Here is a 12,936-nt window from a genome sequence, read left to right as displayed (position 1 = left end):
CAGTTTTAACTAGGTGGCAGCCCATTGATTGCACACAAACAAAAAACAAACAAAATAGAATTAACTAATAAGTTTAATAGTAATACTACCCAAGACTTGGAAATGATCTCTACGTGACACTGACAGGTGAGTGGTAATGGCTATTATAAGGATGTTGCCAGGTATTAAAGCACCTAATTCGTAGATTAAACAACATTGTACGTGGCGTCATCTCGAAGGAGTCTCTTGGAAATTAAATATTGAAATAGTTGCTGCAATTAAAAATACAAAATGGATGAGAACAAGTCATTTAAATGCAATGTCCCTGGATGCGAAAAGGCGTTCTGGTTTAAGTCGGCATTAACGCGACACTTGAAAAGACACAAAGAAAAAGAAGATCCAGATGCACCCGCAGTTACATTTGGTTGCAGTGATTGTCCAAAACAGTTTGCTAAAATCGAGTCATTGCGACGACACTATAGGTAAATTCAAATAAAGAGAAAGATTATAATGACATAAAAGACACAATCTGAAAGATTGGTAAAGAAATCTTAGAATTCAAGTTTTTCGTACTAAATGTTGATTTTCAAATAATTTCTTCTATATCCTTTGCTAGTGTTTCCAAAATTAATCACATTTCGAGAACTTTAATTACTAATTTACTAGTATATTACAGAACGACGCATGGCAATGTATATGTGTATCCATGCGAATACGAGGGCTGTAATCAAATGTTTCAGCGGAGGGACAATCTTACCAGGCATGCGGCCTCGCACAGTGAGAACAAGAATAATTGTGATGTTTGTGGTAAATCTTTTGCTAGAAAAGATGCCTTAACCAGACATAAAAGGTAAGTATTGCTCTTTCCATCTAGTCTCTTTATTTATACCCCTATGGTTCTTAGAATACACACGAGAAAAGTGCAATCATCAAAAAACACAAAGAATGGACGTACTTCCACCCAAGATAATTTAAATACAACTTCTGATGAAGCGTGGACACTAAAATGTGATGAGATGATATTTCAAATCGATGTAAAGAAAGGTATTAAATTTACATAACATTACAACTTAATTTAAAACTCGATTAATGCTTTTACAGAAGAATCAAAAGTCTGACTGTTTTCCGTGTCCGTTTCAGACTCCAAAGAAAAAACTTCAATCTAGGAGCATAACAAAAGATGAATAAAAAACATTTTCGGATCGAGGTTTTTACGAATAATATCATATATGATAGGGTATAAAAATTCTTTGCTCAGAAGAATGACAGGAAATGTTATTGTGCTATAACATTGGAAAATTTATAATAAAATCTTTATATTAGTAATATATTTTAAAAGTTGAAAATATTTTATTGAAATATTTTTAATTCTTAATAGTCAAAAAAATATGTCAATAAATTAAAACATTTTGGAACAAAATTAAGCATAATTATTTTTCTTTTTCAAATACAAATTTCATTAATACTACTAATTTTTAAAATGAAAAATAAAGTTTAAATACATTTATATATTATGTGGTTATATATATGATATATATTTGTGATTTTCAACTCAATCTCCACTCTTATCCTAATAGAATTTAATATTTTGAATATTACGTTTGGCGGGTAATATTAGATGCTTGTTCTTCTTCGATAGCCGTGCGGCTAGTGCGATATATTGTACAGAGCAACTCTGACACAACACACGTTGTGCGACTGCCGCTTAAAAGAATGGAACAAACAAAAGGATTTTACGACTTTTGCATACCTTTTAACAAAGATGACAAGATTATGCGGGCTATTTTGGATGAGCTGGTCGAGCTGGGATATAGAACGATAGCGATTGACCAAAGTTTCGATCACAGCAAGAAGGAGGCTGGCAAACGTGGAACCGAAATGTTTCCGGAGCCGCACAGCATTGATCATTTGCGTAAGGAATTTGCGGACAAACTGAGGATACTGCAACGGATAACAATCTTATATGTGGACGTTAATGTAGCGCACGCAATGGTAATGCTGTCCACAGTTGGCAACTGAAGCAATAACTCACATAACTCATCTCCAACTCATCTAGAGTGTTTCCATAAATCTGCGCAAGTTCAATCTCATTGCTGGCCAACCCAAAACAGATGCCGCCTTAACGGTAAGGTTTTCAAATTCCGAAGGGAATATAAACAAAATGTCTTCTCTAACTCTTTCAGCACTGTTGCACATCATTTAGTGGTGATATTATCACTTTTGATTCCATTGCCGGTTCCCGTCTCCTCGTCAACCGGAAGGCCTACCAAATAGCTGTACGCCGTGGCATGTTCTTTGAGATAAAATATGCACCGGCAATAGCAGATTCAAACAATCGCAAGGACATGATTAAAGTGGCCCAAAACTACTGCACAAAGGGAAAGTCAAAGAATGTCATCTTCAGCAGCGGCGCTTTCCACGAATTCCAGCTTCGCGGACCTTACGATGTGGCCAATCTGTGAGTTATATCCAGGCACTGGAAGCGTTGGATTCTAATGATAATTATTATTACAGAGCCTTCATTTTTGGACTCTCGGAGGATCAGGGCAAGAACGCAATCGATCGCTTCTGTCGTCAGCTCTTTTTACGTGCCGAATCCCGACGTATTGGGAAAACAATAATGTTTGTCAAAAGCAAAGGACCAATTGTATTTTCAGACAGTTCTGACGACAACAATAAAAGTGATGACGAGGACGATGAAATGGACGCCCTAGTAAATGAAGAGGATCAAAGTGAAGACAGTCAAGATAGAAAAAGATTGAAAATTTCATAGAGAAATAAAAGCATTAATATTTATATTTTGAACGCTCTTATTAATTAATACAATATCTATAAAAATTATCACCTTTATCTAATTTGATTTCGAAGTAAAATTGTGTTATTTATAAAAAAAAAAAAACGTATTTGCAATTGTTAGACAATTTATTTTAATATTTAAAAAGAGCGCCATGACGTTTTAGCTCAGAACCGTCGATAGATTGTGGCGGTCGGGCGATAAGCTACATATACATCGAGAGCAATCCATCACTTTAAGCAGTTATTCATGAACGAAACCAGCTCTTGATTCTTTCTCAGCAAAAAAATAAGCAGCGAAATAATTTTTGTCGTCTGTCTTAAGTCCACGTTAAATTAATAAACAGCTCGAGTAATTTTATGTATTTGACGACATACGCCGTTATGAATTCACCAGGAACAATTAAATAATTTACTAGATGGTTCGTGAGCGGAGTACTAGAACTAGAGTATTTGTGACCGACTTGTGTATCGTTCATCTGAGTCGATAAATAGTTTAGTTCACAAGTCACTAAACAGGCTCAATAGTTAATTTCAAACACCCGTTCAAGTGAACTTGTTCTGAACGAAACGACACAGCTCTAAACAAAATGGAGGTCTTTGATGTGGTGCGTACATGTCTGACAAAGTGCTGCTAAAAATTTGCGTAAAACGGTAAAAATAAATAGATTAATTAATAAAAAGTTGCAAGAAAATGCAAGCAAAGTTGCCGGCAACAATTTGCGCTAAAAACCAAATGAAAATTGAGCGTATTTTAAGTGTTATATGATTTTCCAAACGGTAACCGAAAAACCAGACACTTGGGTGAAGAAAAAATGTGAAAGAAGTAGAGAGCGAGAGTACAAGACGACGGCGACAACGACAACCAAACGACGAGAAAAACGGCAAAAGAAATATGTATTTCGCGAGACGACGACCGCAGCGGCAGCAGCCGCAGCCAATGTTCAATTGTTTTTTCCGAATTATGGCCAAGTGCATGTGTATATATGTATGTGTATGTGTGTGTGTGTGTTAATTAATTAATTGGCATATTTTGACAAATTTTAAATCAAAGTAAATGGTTGTATAAATGTGAATTAATTTAATTGTGATCATTATGAAGTCGATTCTGCTCTCGAACTTGATGTCTTTTACATTTTCGTTACCTTTTGTATAATTAAAAATGGACATCGATGTCTGTAGTTACATATGTATGTTTTGTGCATTTGCTTCTGTATGTTTGTTTGTATATATACTGTATGTGTGCGTGTCTCTCTGTATGTGTGTGACGACGATGCTCGATTTTCGCTTGATAATGATGTTTGATTATAATAATGATTGTTGCCTCCCTGAATTTTTGTCTTTTTTATATGCGTGTGTGTGTGTATGTGTAAGTGTGTGAGTGTCGACTACGTTTTCGTTTGCTGCTTCGGTAGCTGAATAATTTGTGGGGGTGGCGAAAGATAAAGTTCACTCAATTATTTTTTTTTATTATCTTCTGTTCTTTTATTTGACTTATGCATTTAAAAGTGAGAAACCACAATGTCGTATTACTCATATAACAGAAGAGATGCAAAGAAAGATAAAGGAAAAACGGCGTCCAGTCAATGATTTTGAGTTATTTAATGTCTTTGCATGTGTTGTGTGTGTGTGTGTGCGTGAGTGCAATAAAATGTCTTACATTTGTTTTCTGGCGTGTTGTATATTGTAATTATTCGCCGAGGCTTGTTCGCCATTTATATTTTCATTTCTTTGTGTCCGCTGCTTCTTTCGACATTTGTAGTGTTGTCGTTGTTGTTGTTGTATATTTTGTGAGTGGCGTGTCGTCGGTTGTGTGTCCCGCGTTGATTTTGCAATGCTCAAAAACTTTTTCGCAGGCAGCATACATTTTGTGTATGTATTGGTTTCTCGCTCGCTGCAGCGTTGCCACTCACACACACACACACGCGCGCGCATATTCGCATGCAGATGCACACACCTGTCTGTGCAAATGTGCTGCCTGCGAAAACACAAGCTCACCAAATGCGTCGACGTCGTCGTCGCTGTCGCATGTAGCTCGGCTTGCAGCGCCCCCCCGCTGTGTGTCCATTTACGTGGCTGCTGCTGCTGCTGTTGCTCTTCTTCTTGGCCTCTGTACTCCCATTTCGTACTTAGTGTAATGAGTGACTGCGTGTGTGTGTACATCTTCACAGATTTACCCATTCGCTCAAATGGACATCATCTGCATGCAACGGTATCCAATCATTGCCAAATGTACATAGTATGTTTGTGTGTGTAACTGTTTCGACAATGACAGTGCACAATTGTTGTTGTTTTTGTATTCAGATCCTATAGTTGCAAAGCAAATCGCATACATTGTCTTTACCTCAGTTCCATTTGATTTGTATCGTCTCTGTCTCTGCCTTTCATCTGTCTGCCTTCTTTGCACACACATTCATAGGCCAGCAGCCACACGTTTTTCTAGCCGGGGCACTCGCTGTTTGAGTCGTCCGCGCTCTCGCACTACGCGCAATTGATGAGAGCGTAAATTTCATGAGCTCTCGCTCCCGCTGCTTCTGCTGATGCTGCTCTCGGCGCCATCAACGACAACAGCAGCAGTCGCAGTCTCGTCGTCTGCGGCGGCTGTAACATTAATTTTTTTCTATTTTGTCTTTTCATGACTTCTTTTAATCTGCTTCTGCTTCTGCTTCACCTCCACCCCCCATGCAATGTGACTGCCACGGTTGCTTTTCCTTTTCCAATTACACACACACACACAAACGCTTTCACGGATTTGTGCCCATCTCACGCACTTTTTTTTTATTCAGCTCATATCTATCGGTTCATTTAATATCTATCGAATTCTTTGTTTGGCTCTGTGCACCCGTGACATCTACCTATTTTCCCAACTCCCGATTGCTTCGCGTATATCATGCTTAATTGTAATTATCGCGTGTATGAGTATGTGTGCAAGTGTAAATGGATTGTGTGTGTGTGTGTATGAGCTACATATTTGCTCAAGTCACAGCAGCAGAAGAAGATGATGATGATGAAGCAATGGGCAGCCTCAGTCGCTGCGCTTTTATAGTTTTCACTGTTTCTGTTACTACTACAACAACAACAACAACAGCAGCAGCGACAACTTCTGCCATTGCCTTTTTTCTGCTTCTGGCTCATAGGCGATTTCGCTGAGTCTGCTATTTTTGCTGTATTTGTATTTGTAGTTGTTGTTGTTGCAATTGTGCTACAATTATTATTTCGCATGTGTTGCTCCGTTGTGTGTATCTACACTTGAATTAGCATTGTTGTTGTTGTTGTTGTTCTTATTGTCGTTGCTATTCGCATTCGCCCGTCCGTCATTGTTCGTCATCATTCACATTTCAAAGTTGTCGATGTCGCAAAAGGCAAATGGCACTGCATGCATAACTATCGATATGTTCGTCGTTCAGTTTTCAATCGGGGGGAAAAACAACGAATGCATTATCAAAAAAGTATCCAATGTGTGTGTAAAACAGCAACAGCATCAAGAACCAAAAAAACACATAAAAGTCAAATGGATTAGCAGCCATTGGTAGCGAAAGAAAAATAATTCGCAAAAAGAAAAAAAAAGGTGAGTTTTCAACAGCACACACACATATTTGTAGTCATAATATATGTATGTATGTACATTAGACATAGACATAGTTAATTAAGTTTGGTGCGGTAATGAAACTTAAAATGTGAATACGAATGCTTTGCAAAAGCAAATTGTGAAATTTCGAGAAATTTACAACAATGGCAAGGCAGAAAATGCTTTTTAGAAATAATTATGTATCTTTAACCAAAAGCAGATACACACACAGATAAACACAAGCACACGCAAGGCGGCCGCTGCCAGCAGTCAGTCACTCAGCCAGCAAATAAAAATGAACGAGCACACATACACACACCCATATGCACGCACACAATGAAGCGAATTGAGCGAATAACGAATATACACGCATACACACAAACCCGAAATAATTTCAATCAACTCTTTGCTTTGGCTAGCCGACAGAATTGTATATGCAAAAAGAAAAAAAAAAAAAATAAACGTCACACGCGCCCCCAAAACAACGTGTTGTCCCCCCTCTCCCCGCCAACTACAAAAACAACAACAACAACTTACGAAGAGAGAGGGAGAAAGAGAGAGAGAGAGAGTCCGGGTGGAGACCGGCCAGGCACTTCTGTGTTGGGTTGTTTTTTTTTTATCTGGGTGCTGGTGGAGCTGCGGCGAAAAAATTTAAGTAATAAAACTACAACGCGCTTTACGTGACGTGCAAATGAGAACGACGGCGAATCACTTGAACTGGCGACAACAGAAAAACAGAAAAAAACAGCACACAAAACTGAAGCAAACAATTCATCGAGGCGGAGCAAGAGCGCAACGACATACACTCACACACAAACACATTCTAACACTCATGCATGACCGGTCCTCGTTCGCGAGAGCCAAACGGCAAATGGAGAGCGCGAGAATGGATGGATGGATGGATGAAAAGCAGCAACAGCAACAGAGCAGTCAACAACGGGGCAGCAGAGGAGGCAGAGGCGGCAATCCAAAACCAAACCATATCATCCATCCAAAACCGAATCAAAACCGACCAAACAACAAGCAAAAACATATGAACGACGACGACCCCAACGCACCAACACACACTCGTATACAATGGCAGGCAAATACACACACACACAGCCCATGACAGTACACAGATACGATACACGTACACATACACTAATATAGACGATACGCGAATGCGAATAAAATAGCAACAACAACAACAAAAGCAAACATACCAAGGCTGCCGCCGCCGCATCAGGGCAATAACTATGCGGCGAATTTGCACGAATCATGCGAATCTCCAATACACACAAACACACACACATACACACATGCGCATGCATACACTTAATACGTGTTTTGTACTTGTCGTCGTCTTCGTCATCATCGTCATTGTCGCTGGCCATTCTCGCCATCATGGCTGCTACGCGCTTTGTTGTATCTACGCGACGCGTTGTTGTTGCTCGTTAGATTTCAGAGGGCGGTCGCCTGCCTCTTTTAGATTTCGCTTTTTCTGTATATTGCGATAAGTACGTTTATTTATTTGTTTGCACCCCACCCCCTCAAACTACTAATACTAGTAAGTGTCCATAACAACAACAACAATCACATCTTTCTGCTAACTTTAAGAGTTATCACCTCATCTATTTTGCCATGCTTTTCGCTCAGTTCATTCGCATTTTTGTTTTGACTGCTCTTGTCAACCGTTCGTCTCTTTTCGACGCTCTTTCTATACTAAAGCCGCCGATGTCGCAGTCGCTGTCTGGCGTTCAGTCGGCGCTGCCGTCGCCTCCAACATTGTCGGCCATCTGTCTAGCATGACGCTGGCGCCTCTGTTGACGTCGCTGCCTCGTTCAGTCTCTGCCGCCAAAGGCCGGCACACGTTGTTGGTGTTGCTCCAACCCACTACAGCTCTCCCCTACACTCTTCGCATGCCTCTCAGCATGCTATCGGCTGTGGCAGCACGTGATATACTCGCTTTGCTTTTGTAATTTCGCTTTGGTTTTCTCTTTATCGCACGCTCCGCTTTAGCCGGACGTTTTTGTTGCTTTTTTTTTCACTTGTTGGGCTGTTTTTTCCTTTTCCTTCTTTGTTGTCTTCTTTTTACTCGCCGCTACTCTACTCTGCTGCTCTCTCAGCCGGCGCTGAACTCTCTCGCGCGCGCTCTCGTTATACGGCTCTCGTTCTCTCATTTCGTATCGCTCTCCCTCTCCCAGCGGCTGTTTGCAAGTTTGTTTCACCTCTGGTCTGTGTGTGTGCGTGTTTGTTTGTTGTTGTTATTGCACACACAATGACACTATCCGGTTTAGGTCCAGGTGCAAATTTTTACAGCAGTTTAACTCGATAATCGGGTCAGACTATGGCTATTTGTTCTACACGTTTATTTTTATTATTATATTTTGACAATTCTAGCGGGAAACATGGCGTCAGTTTTTGTCATTGTCATCACATGGTTCTACTTTTCATTTCGCTATTCCTTTCGGTCGAACTTCCTTCCTTTTGGGGCTTTCAAGAATTGCAACGGCAACAGTAGATTTCAGTGTTGCCACCCAATTGGAATCCAGGCATGTCATAAATGCACCGTTACACATTCAAAAGCTAAGACATGTTGTAATTTATGTATGTTGTTGGTGTATTGGTGCTCTTTGGCTCTTTCGAAAACTGTGTGTGGCTGAGGCTGTTACTTTACCTATTTTATTACCATTTTTTTTTTATGTGTGCGCACAGCGCCCATCATCTGCCGCTCTGGCTGGGATGGTTGGCTGCTGCTATTGCTGTTGCTTTTCTTACAAAAACCAACTGTACTTTTTAGTTACAGTTACCCGGTACATGCCAAAAGCCACTTGACTACTTGACTTGATTGTCATTAGAGCGCAATATGTACACAAATACACACAAAAGTAGATACAAACACATGTAACTCGCATTTCTTTCTGTTCTTCTTAAGTGTCACTACACATACTCCACTCCACATTCCATTCCCATTCCGTTTCATTATTATTTATTGTGGGTCAAATGTTGGTTATACATTTCACAACGAATACCACAATCAAAAGCAAAGCTCAAATCCCAAAAAATAAAAAACGTTAGCGCGCAGCAAACTACATAAACATAAAAAAAGTAATAATTTTGAGGAAGGTGAATGAACTTTTGTTGCTCGCTTTCTCATTGTTGTTATTGCTGTTGCAAAATGTTTAATCATATTCTTCTATTGCTGGTAGTTGATGTCTAAGTTGTTTGTTGCGATTTTACTTCTGCTTGCTGCCTGTTTGCCTCTTCTTCTTTAGTAGTGCTGCCATCTTTTGTAGTTTCTCCGCTGTGTTGATATGATATGAATGATATTTAGTGCCTGAGCTTTTGTTGTTGTTGCTGTTTAATTGCGATCGCTTTGTTATCGATGGAACATTTGACTATCGGATGCTAAAGGAGCCCATTTTGAGCACTTACAAAACTGTTGGGCAACACTCAGGTCGTCTCGACGGACAGCAACTGATTTCACGGCCCCCCATAAAATGTTGTCGCACAATAAAAAAAGAAATACACAAACATAAGTATATAATAATTAAAAAAAGAGAGACAAAACTTAATGCTATTGCTGCAAGTCGCCTCTGCCGACCGCAACAAGCACATCGCGACGTCGCGTCGTCGTCGGGTCACAGTCATAGCAGCAGCAGCAGAGGTAGAGGCAACAGCAGCAAAAGCGACGTTGTCGTCACCAAGTTGGACACACAGAAATTTGCTTGTCTATTATCACCTTTAATCGATTTTTCGCTTATTTAAAACAAAAGTACAGTTGTGCGCGCATAGGCAGTAGACAGATATATAAATATAAATCATATATACAATAAGTACATACAAATTTATCAATGTACATTCATATAAAATCACAATATTTCAGATGCTTGTTGCCTTTGTTGTTGTTGCTTTACATATTACTATATTGCTTTTAGTTTATTGTTTTTGCAATTATTTGACGGCTACGTTCGCGACGTTAAAAACGAAGCAAATAAAAGAAGAAAATGAGAAAAAGAAAAAGAAAAAAAACGTAAACTCAATGACATGAAGCGAGTATATGTATCTACAAATAGACATACAAATATACAAAGCTATCTGCTAGATACAAAACTTTTGCCCACACATATAAACACACACAATTATAAAGCAAATACCTCGACTAATAATACTGGAAAAAAGCTGAAACTAAATAAATAAATAGCTGAAATTGCAAAAGCAAAATGTAATTGATTACAAACAACAACAGCAATAAGAAAAACAACGACGACTGACTAAATGATTGCCCAATGAGCGCGAGTAACTCACAAAGCAAGGGAAGAAAGAGATAGAGAAGGGAAAAGTGGGGTAGGGAAAGGAGATTGAGGGAGGCGGTAATCTGGGAAATTGGGAGAGGAAGGCATAGTCTAAGCTCGCTTAGCGCTCATGTCATGCTCTCCACATAGGTTTATGATACATTTGTATGTGTGAGTGTGAGTGTGTGTGTGGCTGTGGTTGGCTGACTGCCTGTCTGGCAAAAACAAAATATGTGTGCACGTATTTATAACAGTACACTGTGTGTGTGACTTACTAACTGCATATCTAAGTTTAAATATATATATATCTGTGTGTATGTGTGTGTGTGTGTGTTCTCTGCTCTTATTATCTCTTTAATACAATTATACTCTGCTGTTTGGCAACATTTGCATATCTCTTTTCCATGTAACCATCAGCATGTTTATTCACTTGCACCGATTGTTTTCTTACTGCAAAGATGTCGCCACCACCGACACCATCACCAACACTAACAAAACCATCACCAACAGCATCAACATCCGCAAAGCCATAAGAAATCCCAGACAAAATCTAAAAGGGGTTACACTATGGCCAAACAACAACAACAACCAGTCTTAATCCACGCCTCATTAATTGGCAACACTTTCCTTTTTGCCTTTTCTTACAAATTTTCGGCTCATTTTTGAAGCTTCTTCTGTTGATATTTTGGGGGATGATACTATTATATGGTTTGAGTACAGCCAAGTTCAAAAGCTTTAATATTTTTCAAAAGATACAAATACACTCAGCAATGTTCTTATAAGCCTTAAACTTATTTTTTGTAAAATTCAACATTGACAACTGCAAAAATAATACTATTAGAAATAAAACCATATATTTGTATTTATCTTTTAGTTATTTTAAGACTAACACTCAAATTTTTAGGGGGTCAAACTGTACGTTATATGTGTAATTGTTGAAATTCATAAGCGTATAGCTTTTCCCCTTAAAAGTTGATGTGACAACTGCAACAATTGTGAGCATATGTAATGAATCTTATTTAAATCTAGACTTAAGTTTATTGACTTTTTTCAAAGCTAATAATTTCATTTTCTATCTCTTTGCAGAATTTTCTACAGTTAAAATACGCTCAACAGTTTTATAAAGTTACCGTTTTACGCAAATTTTAAGCTTTTATGTTCCTTGAACTCAGGGAGCAAGCCATCGGGATTTCATTAAATGTTTTATTTAATAATTATTTTTGCAGCTGTGAGCAAATGTTTCACTGCGAATATGTCAAAGGTCGGCCATGAAGTGTGCGAAACAACAAATACTAATACAAATCCAACAAAAAGGACAAAAACAAATGTGCATACATTATAATATAAGAGAATATAACGGAAAACGTTCCAATAATCTGCACATGAGCTGTAATTAAGTTTAGTAGTTAGAACAAACAAGCAAAAGCAAACATAAACAAATAAACAACAACACGAGATAACAATAATAACAATTGAAAATTGACCAAAACGCAAAAATCGCGTTTAAATTGACATTTAAAGGATTCGGATTGGGACATTTGAAGTGCGCATCCTTCTAACACTGCGCTGTTGTTAAATGAGTCAACGTCGCGTCAGGATTCAACCTGCCAGTCGAAGACTGATAACGAAAGTCGCCGCAACGTGGTGAGTGCGACATTTTAGACTCGACATTTTGACATCATCTGCAACGAAAGCGTTTTGAAGGCAGGAGGTAGGTGGTGTCGCAACAATACTGACAACGGCCACGCGCAGAGAGCAGCATCAAAATTAAGCCAATAGACGACCAAACCTAAAACGCAGCGTCGCGTCCATCGACGCGGAACGGACATTTCTGTGTGCGCTGCGTTTCAAAAATCTAATGGATGGAAATGCACAAAATATGTTTCACGGAAATCATCAAGGGTGAGTTTGAGTTTGATTTGAATATTCCGCACTAAGTACATATTTACGTATATTTTTTGATTCGCTCTGAGAAAAAATTCAATGAAAAGTAATGACACATCTTCAAAATATACTTCATTGTGACATATTTATTTTTTGCAATTAAAAATCAACTTTGTTTTACTGTTAATAGATAAAATACTCATTCACATTTAAAAAGGAAGGTAATATCTGTTTCCAAGTAACTTAAAAAAAATTATATTAATGCAATTGTTTTTTTTTTTTTGAGACTATTGACTATGATCAAAAGAAAGCAATTAATACATAGACAGCGGATTATTCCTGTAAAAGAGTGATAAAAGTTGGAAAGTCCTTTTTTTTTTTTAGATCTTTAAGCTTTAATGAAAAATAGTAGGAAATTAAATTGCTCACTATTTT

General features: G+C 38.4%; 3 protein-coding genes and 1 long non-coding RNA gene across 5 annotated transcripts in view; 3 read left to right on the top strand and 1 right to left on the bottom strand.

The window, feature by feature from the left end:
* Positions 1-3: 3 nt before the first annotated feature.
* Positions 4-1,307, top strand: LOC117780596 (zinc finger protein 2-like). Of its 2 annotated transcripts, none has more exons than XM_034617184.1 (5): positions 4-126; positions 185-461; positions 656-829; positions 884-1,023; positions 1,120-1,307. In XM_034617184.1, the coding sequence occupies exons 2-5, from the start codon at positions 271-273 to the stop codon at positions 1,143-1,145; spliced, it is 531 nt and encodes a 176-aa protein (XP_034473075.1). In that variant the 5' UTR covers positions 4-126; positions 185-270; the 3' UTR covers positions 1,146-1,307. The 2 variants fall into 2 exon arrangements, with proteins under 2 accessions (XP_034473075.1, XP_034473076.1); XM_034617185.1 differs by having other exon boundaries at positions 1,081-1,307.
* A 350-nt stretch (positions 1,308-1,657) lies between these two features.
* LOC117780641 (ribonuclease P protein subunit p30) lies at positions 1,658-2,789 on the top strand. Its single transcript, XM_034617254.1, has 4 exons — positions 1,658-1,971; positions 2,036-2,104; positions 2,163-2,437; positions 2,494-2,789. Exons 1-4 carry the CDS (start codon positions 1,693-1,695, stop codon positions 2,750-2,752), a joined length of 882 nt encoding a protein of 293 aa, XP_034473145.1. The 5' UTR covers positions 1,658-1,692; the 3' UTR covers positions 2,753-2,789.
* A 563-nt stretch (positions 2,790-3,352) lies between these two features.
* The window catches only part of LOC117782156 (chromodomain-helicase-DNA-binding protein 7), a 45,028-nt gene continuing 35,444 nt past the window's right edge, over positions 3,353-12,936 (top strand). Inside the window, exons 1-2 of the mRNA XM_034619140.1 lie at positions 3,353-3,426; positions 11,844-12,519. Coding sequence (XP_034475031.1) covers positions 12,476-12,519 — 44 coding nt within the window. The 5' untranslated portion in view covers positions 3,353-3,426; positions 11,844-12,475. The remainder of the gene's footprint in view (positions 3,427-11,843; positions 12,520-12,936) is intronic.
* On the bottom strand, positions 9,221-9,817 carry LOC117782160. The gene is made up of 2 exons (XR_004617232.1): positions 9,758-9,817; positions 9,221-9,626 (listed from the first exon to the last, which is right to left on the bottom strand). It is a non-coding gene; the product is annotated as an uncharacterized LOC117782160 (long non-coding RNA).

The sequence above is a fragment of the Drosophila innubila genome (genome assembly GCF_004354385.1).
Source record: "Drosophila innubila isolate TH190305 chromosome 2L unlocalized genomic scaffold, UK_Dinn_1.0 4_B_2L, whole genome shotgun sequence".
Taxonomy (NCBI): domain Eukaryota; kingdom Metazoa; phylum Arthropoda; class Insecta; order Diptera; family Drosophilidae; genus Drosophila; species Drosophila innubila.
Note: the sequence above shows the minus strand (reverse complement) of the source record. Positions and strands in the feature narration are given on the sequence as shown.